Source organism: Acinonyx jubatus, chromosome D2 (genome assembly GCF_027475565.1).
Source record: "Acinonyx jubatus isolate Ajub_Pintada_27869175 chromosome D2, VMU_Ajub_asm_v1.0, whole genome shotgun sequence".
Classification (NCBI taxonomy): Eukaryota; Metazoa; Chordata; class Mammalia; order Carnivora; family Felidae; genus Acinonyx; species Acinonyx jubatus.
In genome coordinates, this window is record NC_069393.1 from 66,449,319 (window position 1) to 66,468,908 (window position 19,590).

The window sequence follows — 19,590 nt, forward strand, 5'->3', positions numbered from 1 at the left end:
GATTTGGGGCTCGAACTCACGAACCGTGAGATCGCGACCTGAGCTGAAGTGGGATGCTCAACCGACTGAGCCACCCAGGTGCCCCAAGGATATTTTAAAGAAAAACTGGTACAGAAGAAGGAACAGAAAAAGAAACGAATACATGGTTCTTGGTGGATAAGTTGACATTAATTCTGTCTCTGCTCTAAGTCTTTCCTGTTATGACATTAGCAGAATATTTCTTCTTTGCTCTGCATTTGCTACATCATCGGTTCCCTTGTGCACATTTTGAGCACTTCTAGTAACTCCAGCAGGAAAGTCAGGCCTCTCTTGTGAGTTATGGAACCGCTAGCGGCCCCTTGGTGACTGCACGTCCCTGGTTCTGAGAATCTTCTTCTGATGAAAGTGGAACAGAGTACAATGGTACAGAAAACTGTTCATTTAATAACACCAAATGTGTTATTTAAAATAAAATCTTAAATCATTAACCAAACTTATTGTGACAGTCATTTTACATATCTGCATTGTCGTACCATTATTTGTACACCTTAAACTTACACAATGTTAATATCAGTAAAGCTGGTGGGGCACCTGACTGGCTCAGTCAAAAGGGCATGCGACTCTTTATCTCAAGGTTGCGAGTTTGAGCTCCACACCGGGTGCAGAGATTATTGACTAAAAAACTTAAAATTATATATCGATAAAGCCGGAAAAAATAAAATAAAATACTGTGACACATTGGGAGAAAAACCACAGAATAGAGGAAAATTCTTTATATTTTAGTACCTTTAAACAAACAAACCAAAACCCCTGTAAAACAAATCACATCCAAAGAAATAGAGCCAGGAATGTGGTTTTAGAAGCGCCCTTTAATGAATGTGTAGGCAGAGGGTAGAATCCTGGGCTGAAGTAATACCCTGCTCTGCATCCCTTATTTGCTGGATGCCTTCAGGCATTCCGGAAGACCTTTTTTGGTCTCAGTCTTTGTAATGTAAATCAGAAATGGTCATATCCGACTTTCCTTCCCATTTGGTCATCCTGGAAATCAGATAGCTAATGAGGTGAAAGAAAACACTGATTAACAACCTAACTAAAAAAACATGGAACAGGAGAGAGATGGTAGGATTATCGTCGCTGTTACGAATGCCTCCGAGACGTGCCACGCTGTTACAGATCACTCTATGGTAATGTCATGGCTAAAGCCCACACGTGGGATAACGCCAGCATTGACCCAGTAATCTTGATATTACTCACAGAGGCCTCGCTAAGTGATAATCCAGTAGTTCTGTCGTTACCAAGAAGAGCACTATCAAAAAATGTATGACCTCCTTCTTCTCACAAAGGAGAAGACTAGAAGCCACATTAGCCCTGAGGAATGAGGAGACAACGGGGTCCAGTCCCGCTCTTTAGCCAGCTCTGTGACTTGGGGTGATCACATATCACACCAACTTCACTGGGTTTCACTTCTTTCCTCTGTAGGATGAGTGCATTAAACAGAAACGGTCTCTAAGGCCTCTTCTTGCTCTTAACATTTGTGACAGTCAGCTAGAGTTTGAACCTTAGCTCCAATATTACCTGGTATCATCATTTTTGTCTTTGTAACCTGGCCTTTAGGGACTGTTCCCGGTGGTTCACGTCCTGACCTAGCTTGTAAGTGTTACAATAGAGTCAAGAATTTAGGATTTGAAGTTCGGCTCCCAGAAGACAATGGAAGGGCAGGACTCAGCAGTGCCCCGGCCCTAAGCATTGCCCTTTATTTGATTTGGCCACACAGTGAAGGTGTGACCAAACCTGGAAAACATTCTCTCACCTGGTCATGAGCTCTCTTGCCTGGATTCTATTTTATATCTTAGCACATGAGAAGAAATGACACATTCATTGCTTGGCCCGGAAAGGGAACTGTGTTGAAGTGGAAATGAATTTAAATCCCTGCTGGGTTATCTTGGAAGATACTGTGCTTAACTGAAAATGTGTCCATTCAGGTTGGCTTAGGCACTGCTGTGCTCTGGGCTGTGGTTCCTGGCTTCTGCTTCCGGGTGGCTGAACATTACCGGGGCAAAGCTCGCTGTGAGTCCACACACATCTATACGGCTGAACTTCGGTTGCGTCCGTCTTTGTTATTAATCCACAGCCCTTCACGTCTGTTGCTGACTACTTACCAGTTTACCCAGCAGCTGTTGTTAGCTCTCTCTGTTCTCCCCAAGTCCCAATCCACACTCCTGCTTCTTCTCTCAGCAGGTGTCCACGCTTGTTTTTACTTCCCTCCTCTCCATATTTACATCTCTCTGTGTTTTCCTCTTCCATCTGTATCTGTCTGCCCTGGCAGAGCTCACCTGCCATGTGCACTGATGGTGCCGGTGATGGCAACGGTGATGGAGATAGTATTAGTGATGTAATGGCAATCATAATGGTGATGGTAATAGCGATACCAATAGAGACGATAATGCTGATGGAGTGACATGCGTAGCCATCCCAGCTTTAATGATGAGGACCTTGAGGGTGAAAGAGGATTAAGTATTTGCCCCCAGCCCCCAGCTCACAAGTCGCAAACTGGAATTCAAACCCATTTTGACACAAACTCTGAAACCTGTGCCCTCAGCCTCTGGTGCTCCTTCCCATCCCTGCCTCCGTCCAGAATGCAGAGCACAATCATATTGATATGGCTGCTACTCCATAAATATGGCTGAACTGATTTTAACTCATCCCACCCCGAATCCTAGTGGCAATGAGATGATCTGCAAGGACTTGAGTGACAATATTACTTCCTCTGTAGAGGAATGTTTTCAGAAAGGGAAGGGTGTGTTGTGATCACACAGAGAATGTTCTCTTTCCAATAATGTTCTGGACATCTGTACAGCACCTAACAGTTTGCAGAGGGGTCTGGCAACTCTTTACTTAATCCCACGTCAATCCTCATAACGTAAACAAGAAAAGATTGTGACTTCTCTTTTTAGAGTTGAGGAAACCGAGGCTGGAGTCTGTTGTCCACTGTGACCCAACTGACAAGCCTCGTGTTATGTCTAGAACTCACGATGCCTGATTCCTACCCCCATGTCCTACAAGGCAGTCCACAGCCCAATTGGCACTCACTCTATACCCTCCTTTGCTCCACATGAATGAAGACTAAGAACCATTGTATTTTTAATAATGATTCTTTTCTCCTAACAGGATAATTAATGCCTTTTATAAAGCCAGCTCTTAGTGGAGCAGAAATGGCCCATTAGGTGCTGGGAAACAAATGGTGTTTCAGTCAGCTAGAAACTGTCCCCTGGTGAGGGTCACGGCATTATATCCCCTGCTCACAGGAGCACCTGTGTGGCCAGAGCTGGATCTGTGTACCTGTAAAAGGTTATTGTGTATCCCGTGCCCTTGTGGGGACTTTACCCATTCACACCCTGGCCTACTGACCATGGTACAGGCTCCTATTCCACCAAGAAGGGAGGAGGATTCTGTGTCTCAAACTTCCAAGAAGCAGGTGTCTCTGGTCGGCAGATAATCCCACCAAAGTGGCTGCCCAAGTTTCCCCTGCAGTGACCCTGGAGCTCCAGCTGCTGGGGCCTTATGGTCAGTCCACTGTGTAGAGGAACCTGGAGAGTGACAGGGAACTCTTGAGTCAACGCGGTGCCATGGAGGGGAACCATCTGGATTAAAAACAGATGTTCAGGTAGGTTGGCTTTCTTATTACATTATTTTTATTAAGCAAATAAAGGAAATGCATTGATTCTTGTACAGAAATGGCCAAGCAGATGCAGGGGATACTGGCTCCAAGTATCCCTATGAGGTCATTCAGGAGCTGCCCGTGCCGCTGTTCCCGGGCCAGTGTCTTTGGGTCGGCTTTATTCTCAGGCAGGTGTTCCTTAAGTGGTGCCTTAAATTCAACCAGTATAGCAACTCAGTCATGGCAGGACCAAAGAGTGCCTGTCTTCCAGAAGTTCCAACAAAATGTCAGGGAGTGTCCATCCTTGAGCCAGTCATTATGGCCAGGGGCTCTGATTGTCCAGGTTTGTGTCACCTTGGGTGGAGGTTACCGTCCCGTTTTGTAGATGAGAAAATTCTGAGTGTCAGAAAAATTGAGCGATGTTCCCCCATCATACAACCCATACAACCAGTCAGAGGCAGCTGGAAGCCTGGGTCTCCGACCACAGCTCACCCTACAGCTACCTTTCACCAACAGTGGATGCATCTTTGCATCCGTAGCTAGATCAGTTAGTCCAGAATGTTTGTCTTTGTTCAGAGTTCGGGGACAGCCCTTGAGACAGCCTTTTCTTTCACTTACTACATTTCTCTAAGACGTCTGAGGCTTGAACCACTTCCTCTTGTGCCTTACTGTTTTTGTGCTTAGGTGGTTTCAGAATACTCAACACCCTCTGTGTTGCTCTGTCTCCCCTGCGATCTCAGGAATGTTGTCTTTGTTCATCTCTGGATCCCCACCACCTAGCTTCATTGCCTGGCACATAACAGACACTCCATCCATGTGGGCTGTATGAACAAACACATAAATGCCCCATTGGCCCCTGTGAAGGACTCTTTCTGAGCAGAGGCCCAACAGCCCCTTGCCCGCGTCTTGGTTGCTCTCCCTTACTTTCAGAACCGGATGGATTATGTCACAAAAATCTTGCTGAATTTTCAGGACCGTCCCTGACTTGAACCGAGGAACGGCCCTGCCTCACTCCTTGTGCACAAATACTAACCCATCATTGCATCCTGCTTGGGACTCAGAATAACATATGAAAGAGCTTTCGGACAAATAATGAGCATTTTCAAACCGAGACAGCTGTTTCGCTCTCCCAGTGAACACAATATGTTGCCCATCCTTTCAACACTACGGAATTAAACCATTAGAAACAGTTTTCATCTGGTTCTCCTAAATATCCTGGTTTTCCTAAATATCCTGGCATTTAAAGGCAACTAGTTTTCCTTTATGTTGTATTTTATTTTTACAACTCTTGAGAGAAATGCTGCTTTAATTTAAAAAAGCTGTCTAAGTGAGCCTGGAGCCCAAGTTTTTGATGTAATTATGCACCGAGAATTCTTCCTAACAGTGAATGGCTCAGAAAGGCAACCTCGTCCCTGGGGGCAGTTAGCCTTGCAGAGGCCTGGGTGAGTCACAGTGGCTGTGCTGAGTGATAGGCGGTTCCAGCTCTGTGCCAGATGCTCAGGCTACATAACTCCCCGTGCGGCACTCCCTGCTCCCTGGTCCGTGGTTCACCTCCTTGGCTGCAAACTGTATCACTGTACAGGTTTGTTTAGGGGAAGAAATGTGGCAGATGCAGAGAACCTTGCCCCCACCCCCTCCCCTGCTATCCCCTGTGCAGGGCTTATGGGGGTTCTAGAAGGGGCCTGTAGCTTTATGTCTCCCTGGTGCTCAGGGAGTGCCTTGCATATCAAAGGTAGTCAGTATCTCTCTGAACAGGGCAGGGAGATAAACATGGGTGGAGATGGATAATTTGGTGAAATAGATAGTTCTGGGACTTATTTAGGGCTTTCAGAGGTAAGGCTTTTCTGTCAAGCACTAGAAGCTGGTTTGGATGATCTGGGTTCTCACTAAGGTCTTACTGCTACCCAGCTAGTTGGCTTTGGGCAGATTACTTTCTGTCTTTGTTCTGGGGGTGAGAGGATGATTTGATCCTTAAGAGTCTGCAATTGAAAGCTTAACGCAACTGGGTAAAGAAAGCTGACTTTTGAAAAGGAAGAGATCTCTGGGCTTTTCTGGCTCCCAGCAAGAATTGCCACAAGGTCTTGGGATGGACACCTACTCAGATGATCTGTGCTTCCTAGGACCCCGGGGGAGGTGGTCATGAGTTTGTTCATTACCAGCAAGATCCAACCAATACCCCCCACCCCCACCACTGCCTCTCTGAGTGGAAGCTTCTCTTACATCTAATTTTCCTGCTGGATTATATTAGTTTCCTGTTGCTTCTGTAACATATTACCACACATTTAGTGGCTTACAGCAACACAACTTTCATATCTTACAGTCCTGGAGGTCAGAAATCCAAAGTCGGTCTCACTGGGCCAAAGTTAAGGTATCAGTAAGGCTGGTTCCTTCTGGAGGCTTTAGGGGAAATTCATTTCCTTGCCTTATGGCCCCTTCCTCCATCTTCAGAGCCAGCAGTGTGGCATCTTCTTTGGTCTCTCACCTCTGCTTCTGTCCTCGTATCTTCTCTCCCAGACTCTGATCCCCCTGCCTCCATTTTATAAAGACTCTTGTGATTACATTGGGCCCAGGATAATCTCTCCATCTGGTCACCCTTAACTTAATCACATCTGCAAAGTCCACTTTACCATGTAAGGTGCTGGCCATGGGGCTTGATCCTATGACCTTGGGATCGTGACCTGAGTGAATTCGCAAGTCTGAGGCTCAACTGACTGAGCCACGCAAACACCCCCATAAGCAATTATTTTTAACACGAAGCCGGGTGTGCTAAGTGATGTAACAGTGACAGACTCAGATAGCAGGAATATAAGAAGGTGACATTAGTTCCAGCCATCATATGGCCCGATTTTCAGCTTAGAAATATGATTGTTATATGTACCTGAATTTTAGGTTATTAACTTTTGTAGGCTAAGGATTTTAGGGCTTTATTTTCTGCTTTCTTTTAATTTTTTTTAATGTTTATTTATTTTTGACAGACAGAGACAAGAGCGCAAGCAGGATGGAGGCAGAGAGAGAGGGACAGACAGAATCTGAAGCAAACTCCAGGCTCTGAGCTGTCAGCACAGAGCCAGACGTGGGGCTCGAACTCACTAATTGTGAGATCGTGACCTGAGCCGAAGTTGGAAGCTTAACCGACTGAGCCACCCAGGCGCCCCTCTTTCTTTCTTTTAAATAGGATGGTGTGTCTTTTCCTTTTTAAGCCTCTTTAGTTCAAAAGAGGTATCTGGCTCTGATGATTCATGCGAAATCGCTTTTGCTTAAGGCTGGTTAAGGTTGGAGGCAATCTGAATTTGCTAGACACAGCAGATGTTGGGAAGAAAATCAAGTGAGACTTCTCATTTCATGCTGCATCTGAATGGGTAACTTCTGTAACCTGGGCCATACTACAGAAGAGCACTTGTTTCTTGTGGCTGACCTACAAATACCCAGCAAGGTTGGCTTTCCTGGTTGGAAAGACCATTCTTCCTCGTGTGTTCTTTCCGAGGCAAAGGGGCATCTCCTGTGAGAACTCCCTGCGGCCCAGAACACAGTTTTAGAAAATACAGCTGACTTCTCTGGGAAAAACAAAACCAACCTTGTCTTACCCTGGTCATGGAAACTAAGTTGGCACCTCATTATCGCCTTGTTAGCAGGGACTGGCTATGTTGTGGACAAATCTGGTAGGAATGGTTGGCCCTGTGTGGGCAGGGTTTTGAATTAAGCTTAATTGCTCTTCTAAAGCTCAGCTACTTAATACGACACAAGTAGAAATCTATCATCAGACTCTTGACCACCCTCCTTTCCCTTCATAGTCTCACCTACGCAGACAATTAGCGCCTCCCCACCTCTGCGGCTGCCATGATTTGTGCCTGGGCCACACTGGGGCCATCAAGGCTTGGCTGCACCCAGCACAACTACCCAGAGGAGGAAAGGTCTGTAATCACCTTTAACCGTGACTCCCCCAGGCCTCCAATATCTTCAAATGCAGTCAACCTGTTCTGTCCTGGGAGCACAGTAGGGCTGCCGGCTGGGTAAAGATGACGTCTCCTTAATGACTTATACAAGTTCTCGATTTCTCACAGAATGGGAAAGAGTAATCCAGAATCATTTTCATCTGGCTCTGACATGTATTTTGCACTTGTATTTGAATGTTGGTGTGCCTGATGTTCTGAGAACTCACTTCAGACAGAACCATGGAGCAGCCCATGAGGAGAGGGTGTCCTCAGGGATAGCTGAAGAACTACATCCCTAACCACGTCTGCCCCTTCTCTTCTTTTCAAAGCCTGGCTAGGGTTTGAATCCCACACCTGTATTCACCAACAGTTGAGTGTTCACAGGAAGGTCACCTAATCTCGGCTTTAGATTGTTGCTTTGCAAATTTGGGGTGAACATTTTCTACCCCGGAGGACTGATGGAGATATCAAATGGGATGACAGGCTGAGCATTGATCACACAGGAGTATTGCGTGCAGTAAATGTTAGGCTCTCTCCTGCTCCCTGTCCTCCCTACCACCTCCACACTTCCTCCCTGCACCCCACCTTTCTCTCAGAGCAGTGCAAAGTGCTGGCCTTAGCAGAAGCTCTCTTTCCTCACAATGTCTCCAAAGTGGGAGGGTTGTGACATGACACACACTTTTCACATCTCCCCTTTTTTCCTCACCGTGCCCACTCCCAGACTCTTTTCTTTGTTCCATCAGACTTCTGTACAGAACCTATGACAGTGCGGACCTTGTCTGAAGTGTCCCTGCCTTGCAGTTTCTTCCCCATACTGAATGTATGACTGGGTTCTCCATGGTAATCCCAGTTTCAAATGCACAGTCCTGTTCTTCCCATTTTAACAAGTCCTGGGAATTCTAGTTCATCCACATTCCAAACACATTTCCCTGATTACCCACTACCCAGAAGGGGAGCTGAAGACGCAGAAAATGTGGTCTTACAAAAGGGCCCTGACAATGGTAACCACACATCCAATCTTATATTGGTCAAGAAAACACCATAACCAACCAACAGAGTTCCCATAACCAACCAATAGAGTTGCCATGAGAGGCACATGTCAGACAGAGCACCCCCACAATAAGCTTCTGTGAGAGCCTGCCACTGCTGACGACTTCAAATTCAGATTCTTCGCTTGCAATTTTTGTGTTATTCCTCGTGCCAGTTGGGTTTGAGAGTGGGTTGAAGGGACCTTGATTCTTGTTTTGGGATGTGAAAGGAGGATCAGGATGAAAATATGTTTGGCACAAAAATGCACATGATATACTCTGGATGCAAGTTTGTAGCCTCCTTTTTCTTTCACTTCACATATAGACTATATGGATTTATTCCTGTTGCTAATTTTTTGTTGTTGTTGTAAACAGTGACTTGACCAAGTTCACAACCGTGTCTACCGTTGGCAAGATGGTGTGGGGCTTGAACGGAGAGAACAGATACCAAGGGGGATTTAGTGGGCTGGAATGTTTTCTATTTTAACCTTGGTGTTGGGTGTACTTTTTTGGATGGTCTTAAATATTACAGAGTAAAGTAGAAATTTACAATAGTAAATGGTTCCTTAATATCTTGTTATATAGGTATATCATTATGTACTTTGTTTAAACCCTCCCATCACCCCCATTATCAGATATTTGTAATTTTCAACTTTGGACTCTTGAATAATGTAGTATTATTAAACATCTTTGGGCATCCAGTTATGTCTGCATTTTAGCTCATTTTCTTAGGATAGTTTTACAGAATTGAATTATTGGGTCAAAGAGTATGTTGTAATGAGGAGATATTACCAGACTATCTTTTAACAAAGTCACACAAATCTAGATTATCAATACCATTGTGTCCACTCCACCTTATCTTACCAGTCCTGAATGCTGTTACTAAAAAAAAAATGCTATTTTTCTAGGCATAATTTTTTTTTCTGATGGTGATAGCTTGTATCTCTGATTAGTCTGATTAGCCGTGAGGTTGACCATTCTGTCATAAAATAATTTTTCCATCCGAGTTTTTTAAATGTTGACATGTATGGATGTGTACAGGCTTTTTGCAGACTCATATATAGGTGGGCCCTGGGTTTTATAGGAGACGTGGGGACCACAGATGAGCAAAGAAAGAGCCCCTTGCTCCCTGGGTGAAAACTAGCTGTGCATCTAGACTTTTTGTGTTTCTGCAGTGCCGCCAAGCTCCTGGACAAGAACCCGTTCTCGGTCAGTAACCCGAACCCTCTGCTTCCTTCGCCCGCCAGTCTCCAGCTGGCCCAGCTACAAGCCCAGCTCACCCTCCACCGGCTGAAGCTGGCACAGACAGCTGTCACCAACAATACCGCAGCCGCCACGGTCCTGAACCAAGTCCTCTCCAAAGTGGCCATGTCCCAGCCTCTCTTCAACCAGCTCAGGCATCCGTCTGTGATCAGCGCCCCCCAGAGCCACACGGGGGTGCCTCAACATGCTGCGGCCATGCCCAGCGCCCGGTTTCCCTCGAATGCCATTGCCTTCTCACCCCCCGGCCAGACGCGAGGCCCGGTACCCTCTGTGAGCCAACCCCCCAATGCCGTGGTGATGCATCCTTTCAGTGGAGTCCTGCCTCAGACCCCTGCCCAGCCAGCAGTCATCCTGGGCATTGGCAAGACTGGGCCTGCCCCTGCTGCGGCGGGATTCTATGAGTATGGCAAAGCCAACTCCAGCCAGGCATATGGCTCTGAAACAGACAGTCAGCCCAGCTTCCTGCCAGCCACGGCCTCTACCACGGGCAATGTGACCTATGAAGGGCACTACAGCCACTCAGGGCAAGATGGCCAAGCTGCCTTTCCCAAGGACTTCTACGGACCCAACTCCCAAGGGTCGCATGTGGCAGGTGGATTTGCGGCTGAGCAGGCCGGGGGCATGAAAGGCGAGGTAGGTCCACTGCTGCAGGGTCCAAACAGCCAATGGGAGACCCCCCATGGATTCTCTGGCCAAAGCAAGCCCGATCTTACAGCAGGCCCTAGCCTGTGGCCTCCACCCCCCAGCCAGCCCTATGAGCTCTATGACCCCGAGGAGCCCACCCCAGACAGGACCCCTCCTTCTTTTGGGGGTCGGCTAAACAACAGCAAACAGGGTTTCAGCGGTGCCCGGAGGCGGGCCAAGGAGGAGCAGGCGATGCTGTCCGTGCGGCCCCTGCAGGCTCATGAGCTGAATGACTTTCACGGTGTGGCTCCCCTTCACCTCCCACACATCTGTAGCATCTGCGACAAGAAGGTGTTTGATTTGAAGGTGAGTCCTGCGAGATAGCCTGGGAGCCACCGCTGGAGCCTGGGGGTGCTCCCCGCCACAACCCTGCTCTTTGCTACTCAAGAGCGAGGAACTGTCACCTTCGGGGACTAGGTAGCAGCATTTTGCCATCAGTTCCCTTGATTAAAATTATAGGGGTTAGAACCAAAGTTCATTTCAGAAATGTATCAGGGCCAGTCCCTTGCTTTAAGGCAAGGAAGAGATTCTTTCCCATGTTTATGGATGAGAAAGCTGTGGCTGAGTCGGGGATCAGGTGACCCCACCTGGGTGACAGAGAAGGGACTCAAGGCCTGGTCTCCTGCCTTCTTGAGGAGGACTCTTCCTGCGAGGTATGCCCAGAGTACATTGTACTGAGTATGGAAGGGGAGGAAAACGCTGGAAGAATTTTGGATGAGGGCAAGAGAGCACCTCTCAGGTGAGATCCGGACACATTTTGTAGAGTGCCTCAGCTTCCCATCTGCAAGACGGAGGTGGAGCCTCATCATACCTTCCCAGTGGTTGTAATACGCTTTGGGCCCCTTAAGCAAAGGTTCATTATAGTATAAATCCACGCCCCCACCCCCCGCCAAAACGTGTTAGTGATGCAGTGGAATACTCCAGAGCAATAATGATTCGGACAGCTAACATATATTAAATCCTTTCCATATATCAACAGTAATCCTGGGAGGTAGATACTATTATTATTCTCATGTTGCAGATGAGAAAACCGAGGCCCAGAGAGAGGAAAGGACTTGCCCCGGGCCCCATAGCTAGAGAGTGGCAGAGTGGAGATTCCACCGCAGGTCTGGCTCTCCCAGAATCGGTGCCACTTGAGCACTGAGCTGTGCTGCCTCTCTTCTCTCATCCCATCTGCAGAGCATAGTGATCCCCATGTAATGGAAGTCACACCACAGTGTGTCCTTCACCTCTGCTTGGGTCACGTTGTGCAGGTGCATCCCTGTCACCCACGGGGAGGGGGCTGGGTGACACTGGGAGGCGATGGCGGATTTTGTCTCATAAGCCTTTCTTAAGGCTTTGCAGCCCAGATTTTCCCAACCAGACGTAGAAATGGGTGGGGTCTCTCTGGGGGAGGAGGGAGGGAGTGGGAGGTGGGAGGTGCCATGGGACTAAGGGTGCCCGGAGAGAGGAGGAGAGAACCCGACTTGGGATTCCGGGCTTCTGTCCACGATGAGCGAGGGATATGCGGGTCTGGCCGATGGAGTGAGGGCTAGATGGGAAGGCAGGTGTGGAGAGGAGCCAGAAGGGAGAGGAGGAGCGGAGGGAGACGTGTTTGCATGGTTGGTCCAGTTTCTGGGCTCTGAGCCTCCTGCCTGATCGGGAAGCCTGCACTCATCCCTTACCTTCTCATGGACTCAGTTCTGCTTCAGTCATTTTTCCTTTCCTTCCGGTTTAGGACTGGGAGCTGCATGTGAAAGGGAAACTACACGCTCAGAAATGCCTGGTCTTCTCTGAAAAGTAAGTGCTGGCCGAGAGAACAGGTCCGTGCGTGTGTTCAGCAGGTAATCATTGAGCACCTACTGTGTGTCACATTCTGTTTTAGGTGCTGGGGAAACAGGGAACAAAACAGGAAAATGACCCTGTCCTCAAGGAGCTTATACTTAACAGTGGGGGTTGGGGGACGGGAAGCAGATGATAAAGAAAATAAGCAAGCGAATTACATAGCATCCCTGGTGGTAAATCCTAAGCAGAAAACAGCGTCAGGGCAGGGGCAGGAAGCGTGTGTGTATACACGTGTGCACTTGCAGGGGCTGGTTCTTGCATTTTATTTTATTGCTTTTTTTAAACGTTTATTTATTTTGAGAGAGAGAGGAGGGCAGGGGCAGAGAGAGAGGGAGAGAATCCCAAGCAGGCTCCCCGCTGTCAGTGCGGGGCTTGATCCCACGAACCATGAGATCATGACCTGAGCTGAGATCAAGAGTCGGACGCTTAACCAGCTAAGCCACCCAGGAGCCTCTGGTCTTTAAATAGGGTGGCCGATGGGGCGCCTGGGTGGCGCAGTCGGTTAAGCGTCTGACTTCAGCCAGGTCACGATCTCGCGGTCTGGGAGTTCGAGCCCCGCGTCAGGCTCTGGGCTGATGGCTCAGAGCCTGGAGCCTGTTTCCGATTCTGTGTCTTCCTCTCTCTCTGCCCCTCCCCCGTTCATGCTCTGTCTCTCTCTGTCCCAAAAATAAATAAACGTTGAAAAAAATTTTTTAAAATAAATAAATAAATAAATAAATAAATAAATAGGGTGGCCGAGGAAAGGCCTCAGTGAGGACACCTCAGGAGGTGGGGAATGAGCCCCTGGCTGTCTGGTGGACATGTACCCCCAGCAAAGGGAACAGCAAGTTGGAAACTTGATGTGGCTTTGGGATGCTCAGGCAGCAGCAGTGTGACCAGAGCAGAGTACTGGAGTGAGGAGCCAGAGACGTGCCAGGGCCTGGTCCTGAGCTCCTGGGCTTGTTGTGAGGACTTTTGTTTTGCTTTGAGAGTGAGGGCTGAACAAAGGAGTGGTGCCCTCTGGCTCCACTGAGCAGGGCCTTGGCTGCTGGGCTGAGAATAGACAGGAGCGGGTTGTGGGCAGACCAGTAAGCAGGGGGCTGTGGTAACTCGGGCAGAGAAGAGGTCACATGACCTAGGGTGTGACCAGCCGGCTGGAGTGAAGTGATCTGAAATGAGCACATTCCAAAGGCTCCCCTTTCTTATTCACAATAACCAGTGGGTGGAAGTAACCCAAATGTCCACCGACAGATGAATAGGTAAACAATGTGTTATATCCCTACGCGGGAATATCATTCAGCCTGAGGAAAGGGACTTCTGACACATGAAGTGACACATGGCCGAACCTTGAGGACATTGTGGTCCATGAGGTAAGCCAGTCACAAACGGACACGTACTGGATGATTCCGCTTACAGGAGGAGCTGCAAGAGTCAGAAAGTAGAATGGTGGCAGCCAGGGGCTCAGGCAGGGGAAGAGGGGTGTTTGTTTTCTAGTGGGGGCAGTTTCCGGTTTGCAAGACGAAGAATCCTGGACTTGGACGGTGGGGACGGCTGCACAACAGTATGAGTGTGCTTCATGCCCCTGAACTGTACGCTTAGAAATGGTTACGATGGCAAATTTTATGTATATTTGATCGCAACTCAAAAACTAATTTCATAAGGGTCTCCCTTTTCCGGCTCCCTCTTTTTTTTGTAAGACTCACCATTTTAACCAACGTAGGGTACAGTTCAGTGGTATTTAGCAGAGTCACAGGTTGTGCAGATATCATCACTATGTGGTTCCCGAACATTTTCATTACCCCCGAACCCCATACCCGTTAAGTGCTCATTCCCTTTCCCCCTCCCTTGTAGACTGGCAACCACTAATCTGCTTTCTGTCCCTATGGATTTGCGTCTTCTGGACACTTTGTGGAAATGGAACCATTTAATAATATGGCCTTTGATAGCTGGCTTTTTTCACTTAGCAAAATATTTTCAGGGTTCATCTATGTTGTGGTATTTACCACATTTTTATGGCTGAATAATATCCCATTATATGTATATTAGCACGTTGTGGTTATCCATTCATCTTTTGATCTATATTTAGGTTATTTTTTCACCTTTTGGCTATTGTGAATAGTGCTAATATGAACATTCGTGTACAAGTGTTTGAACATTTTTTTTAAGTTCATTTATTTTGAGAGAGAGAGAGAAAGAGAGAGCATGGGAAGGGCAGAGAGAGAGAGAGAAGAAGAGGATTCTAAGCCACTGAAGGGCTTTATCTCATGAACTGTGAGATCATGACCTGACCAGAGATTAGGAGATCTCTGACTAGAGATCAGAGATCCCAGATGCTTAACCGACTGAGCCACCCAGGTGCCCCTGAACATTTATTTTTAACTATTTTGGGCCTTTGGCTGGGAGTGGAATTTCTGGGTCCTATGGTAATTCTTCGTTTAGCTTATTGAGTTACTGGTTCCCCTTTTCCACCTCTCTCCAGTGCTGGCATCCGGTGTATACTCGGTTCAGCAGAGGGAACGCTGGGTGCCTCTCCCAACAGCACAGCCGTTTATAATCCTGCTGGGAACTCTGAAGGTGAGTAAGGCCCTTCAGGTCAGCCACTTGAAGCAGAAACCAGCTTCCCAAAGGCTTACTATGTCACATCCTTAATAGCCAAACTTCCCTGATGTGCCGTGTGTGTGTGTGTGTGTGTGTGTGTGTGTGTGTGTGTGTATAGCAGACAGATCCCAAGACACTAAAATGTATTGGCCTACGCTCTAGGCTCTTAGAGACATAAACTTTGTTGGTTACCAACATGCCCAGGGGTAAAATCACACCAATCACTAATCAATGTATTGAGAGGAAATTTTAATTTTTTTCTTCCAATTTACATCCTAATCATGACTTTTTTTAAAAAAATAAAGTTTATTTATTTTGAGAGAGAGAGAGAGAGAGAGAGAGAGTATAAGTACGGGAGAGGGAGAGAGAGAGAGGATCCCAAGCAGAGTCTGCACTAACAGGGTGGGGCTTGAACTCAAGAACCACGAGATCGTGACCTGAGCCGAAACCAAGAGTCGGATGCTTAACCAACTGAGCCACCCAGGTGCCCCCATCTTAATCATGATTTTTGAAGGTAAAGCAAATGACTAGGATTTCACACACTTGGTGTAATTTATCATTTAGATTATGTCTCAAACCTTGGATCATCGTATGCGGCCATTCCAGCAAGGTCATTTGCTCAGTCAAATCCTGCATTTCCTTCGGCTTCCCCGGGGACAAACGTGAGTACAGAAGCATGTTCTCCACTGTCATAGTCATCATCAAAGCATTTGTGTCACCCGCTATTCCTGGGTGTAGAGGTGCAAAGGATGCTGGGATGAAGTTGGCACAGATGTGGCTTTGTGTAGGGCAGGAAACTGTGTCCTGTGGGCAGAGGTCAATGGGTGTTTTCTTCAGTCCAGCTAGCATTGAAACACACACACACAAAACTGACATGCGTTGTTAAAATCGAAAGCACACATAGACTTTCTAGCATTCAGCATTGGTCTAAGGGGGAAAAAAGGTTTGAGCTTTTGTATGTATGTGTGTGTGTGTAAGACTTTTTGCTATTTTATTCGTGTGGATTATTTCCTATGATGGGTAATTCTGGAAGTTGAACCAGAAAGAGAAAATGTGTTTGAAAGTAAGGACCATGCAGTGATGGGATTTGTGGGCCCCTTGGGGAAACAGTTGCTTCTGTGAAATCCTTGTTTTTAGTGGTGTTTTCATTTCTTTCTCTCTACAACATGCTCTCCAGTCCCTCAAAACTCAAAAGCTTCATTCCCCCTTTGCCTACTTATTGTGATAATTTCCCTTTCCTCTTGGTTTTTCTGTTTGGTCACCACATGTAGCCTCTTCCCCCAGAAGCTTCTACTCCAGCACATGTGGAGGGAGGTGGGAGAAGCAGAACCAGAACCGACTGTGCAACAAAATGTGTGGCCCGGCCCTGCCAGAGGGCGCGTGTCTGTGTGTTCGTGGCCACGCCTGGATTCCTTTCAGTTTGTGGTGAGCAGTTGTAGCCTCTTTCTCCTCATGCAACGAGTGAGCACGAGCTCGAGTGCCATCCCCTCCATGTGTGGGGGTGTTCATGCAGAGCTTCGGAAGGGCAGGCTGAGAAGTGTAGGCGTTAGGCCCCCCCGGGGACGAGTGAGTGGGGAGGCCTGCCTGGGCGGAGACTGCTGTTTGCGTGTGTCTGGCTGCGTGTGATGTTTGACGGGAGAAGCGCCCTGAGACAGAGCTCTGGGCTGGAAGCCCACGCACGTTTTGGTGAAAGAGAATTTTGTGGTTTCCCGCTCTGCGCTCACGGCGCTGAGGGCCACGCCCAATCGGTGCAGCTTTGGGTCAGTCCCGGGAGGGTAGTAAGGCCTGTCGTTTGTCTTTGACCTTGTGTCTGGACAGGGGTGTGGGCGGCTCCAGCACCACCCCCACCCCGGCATCTGTTTCCCACTGTGGCGTGTCTGTGCCCAAAACCCTGCTCTGAGATCTTAGCACGGAGGGGAAGGGGACTGTGACCAGATGGGCAGGCAGTGAGAGGTGGGCCAGGGATCTGGGCAGGGAAAGAGAGCCGATGTCCACTGAGCCCCTTTGTAAAGGGGAAGGGACTGAGCGGCAGAGGAGGAGTGAGAGCAGGACGACTCCCCTGCGTGTGTCCCGTGCCCCAGCCCCACCCTCCGGCACTGACCAGGGAACAAGAAGCCCTTTCTTGCGGATGTGGAGCCAAGAGACCCGAGTTCAAACCCTACTCTGGAGCACACAGGCTCACTGGCTGCGGGCAAGTCACTTCATTACGCTGAGGCTCCCTTTCAAATGGGGACAATAACTCCCCTAATAAAGACTTTTGAAAGTAAAGCAAACAGCTGCGTTCTTACCAGACTTGTGTAATTGACCGTTTTGATGATGCCTCAAATCTCGGAACACTCACACCATCCGAGCAGAGCCTCCTGATGGGCGTTCAGAGCCCAAAGGTGGGAGCGAGGCTGAGGGCAGACCAAAGCGGTCATGAGGACTGAACGTGACACGGATGGACAGTGACGTGCTAGCCGCACAGTGTGTAAGAAGCACCAGTGGCTGTTACTAAGCAGCAAATCCTTTTAACCGCTTGTGGGAACCTATCCTGTCCCAGGCCACGTCGTCACGTGACTGCCCCACAGCCATGGCCGGCCCAGGGGAGAACCCCTGTGACCTTGGGCAAGTCTCAGTATGTGGTGTTTCTCCGGCACAGATCTGTCTGGTAATTCCTGTGGTCATGTCTGCTTCCTCTAGAGACATGGCCAGGCTCCCATGGAAGCACTCTTCTTCCTCATGCCACAGGCACAAGCGATCTGGTGATATGTGTTGATAATGATTCACGATAATTCGTGTTAATACTCGGAAGCTCTGAGTGCAGCTTCCTCCAAACGCCTGGAGATGGGAGTTCATCCGGCTTGAGCCTGAGGAGGAGCAACACAAGGAACACTTTGCTTTCTGCACTGGCAGCCAGCAGGAGATGGGGACCTCAGGGCATTGTAGGCTGATGCTGATGACGATGGCTAACATTTATACAGTGCTTACTAATTTCTTAGCATCTTCGTTTGTATTTTCTCATTTAATCCAGACAGCCCTGTGAGGTGGGGAAACCAAGGCACAGAGAGACTAAGTGCTTTGCTTAAAGTCTTATAGCTGATGGCTTTAATGGAAGTGCTGGGATTTGAACCCAGGTGACCTGACTCTAGATGCCTCCCTTGTAACCATCAAGCCCTGCTGCTGCCTTTTGAGGGTTTCTGAGTTTCCTTCCTTGCTATGAGTCTCTCTTTAGTGAGCCCACTCCTCTCCCCTCTATCCACTTCCACTCTACACGCTGCTCAGTGGGATCTGAATCTGCCTTGAGGATGGCAGTGACTTCTCAGGCCTCAGCTGGACATCAGCCATGGAGCAAGGCAAGGAGACCAGTGATACCTGGCACCCAAATTCTGTACTGTGACAGTGTCCCCCAAGATGAGCTGTTTGGAGACATTTTCTACAGATCCAGTGAAGGGGAGAGTCGTCACCTGAGTGGTCTTATAAGTTCTGTGAGGTCTTGTTCGTCACATGAGCCTTCCCCAGGACATCTAGGGGACAAGAACAATGGCTGCCCCAACCAGTCCCTGTATCATCAGTGCCTGGATGGGCACATTCTTCTACCTGATTCTGGTCCGTCGAATGCACTTGTGTCTGTCTTTAGGAGAACTGGAAATACACGAATACTGACATTTGAAGAGAAGCTGAGAAGTGAAGAGCTGATTAATTGGCTACAGAAAGATACTTTGCAAGGCTCGGTTAAGTAGCAGGGGAGTCCTTCGGAGAAATGATTGATTCTTTTTTCTGCCTACAAGTCCTGACCTCCAAAGATAAACTAATACATCAAAGGGTAATTACTCTGTTACCAAAAGACACTTTGTGAGGCTGGAGGAGTGGCCAGTGGGCTCCTTTTGCATATACATCTCTACTCTTTTTTCTGCTTGCATAATTCATACTCTTTGTGAAAATTCAAATGGATAAGAAATATTTCATGAGGACAGGGAAAATTCCTCCATTATCCCCCTCCCAGCCCTCATACAAAACCCATGAAAGCTTTGATGCATTTTTTCCTCCAGAAATGTTTTCTGGTTCTGTGCCGGGCTTTTTTGGTCCCATTCTACTTACAGACATCTTTTCAGAAACGCATTTGGTTGAGTAAAGCCAGAACCAGCCAGGACTCCACCATTATAATATTTGTAGAGCAAAGAGCAGTTGCTGTCTCTAAAGCTCCCTGTTTTGAAGCAGGAAAACAAATCGACCCAGGGCTTTGGGAATGAGCTTTTAGAAGGTCTCTGCACTGCTACAAAATCTAAAAGCACCCAAAAACCCATCGACCACCTCCATCAACCCTAGGCTTGGCTGAATGTACGCTTCCGTCAGCTCCGTGGGGAGTGTGAGCCTTTCATTTCCGTGTTTATTGTTGACAGAGATGGGGGCACTAAACTGACAGTTGTATGCTGGGGGGAGGGGGGGGACTTGTGTCTGTCCCTGCCACCCCAGGGTCCCCAGAGAGTGGTTTTCACTTTCACTTACGCTTTGCCATTTGACAGAGCAGAGGCACTTTATCCTTGGCTGCCTGAGTCGTCATAAACAGAGTAATCAGGTTTCTGGAAGGGGCCACTGGGGCCTTCTCAGGCTGTAAATAGTTTTCTCGTGCTTGCCCAAGACGCACTTTGCTTGCTGACTGTCC

The 19,590-nt window shown here is 48.1% G+C and overlaps 1 protein-coding gene across 6 annotated transcripts in view; it reads left to right on the forward strand.

Moving 5' to 3' along the window:
- Positions 1–19,590, forward strand: part of RBM20 (RNA binding motif protein 20) — a 193,877-nt gene that overhangs the window by 130,372 nt on the left and 43,915 nt on the right. For 5 of the 6 annotated variants that reach the window (XM_027063038.2, XM_027063039.2, XM_027063040.2 and 2 more), the window contains exons 2-5: positions 9,773–10,850; positions 12,262–12,323; positions 14,827–14,921; positions 15,510–15,607. In XM_027063038.2, the coding sequence (XP_026918839.1) occupies positions 9,773–10,850; positions 12,262–12,323; positions 14,827–14,921; positions 15,510–15,607 (1,333 nt within the window). The remainder of the gene's footprint in view (positions 1–9,772; positions 10,851–12,261; positions 12,324–14,826; positions 14,922–15,509; positions 15,608–19,590) is intronic. The other variant, XM_027063042.2, reaches the window with a different exon arrangement.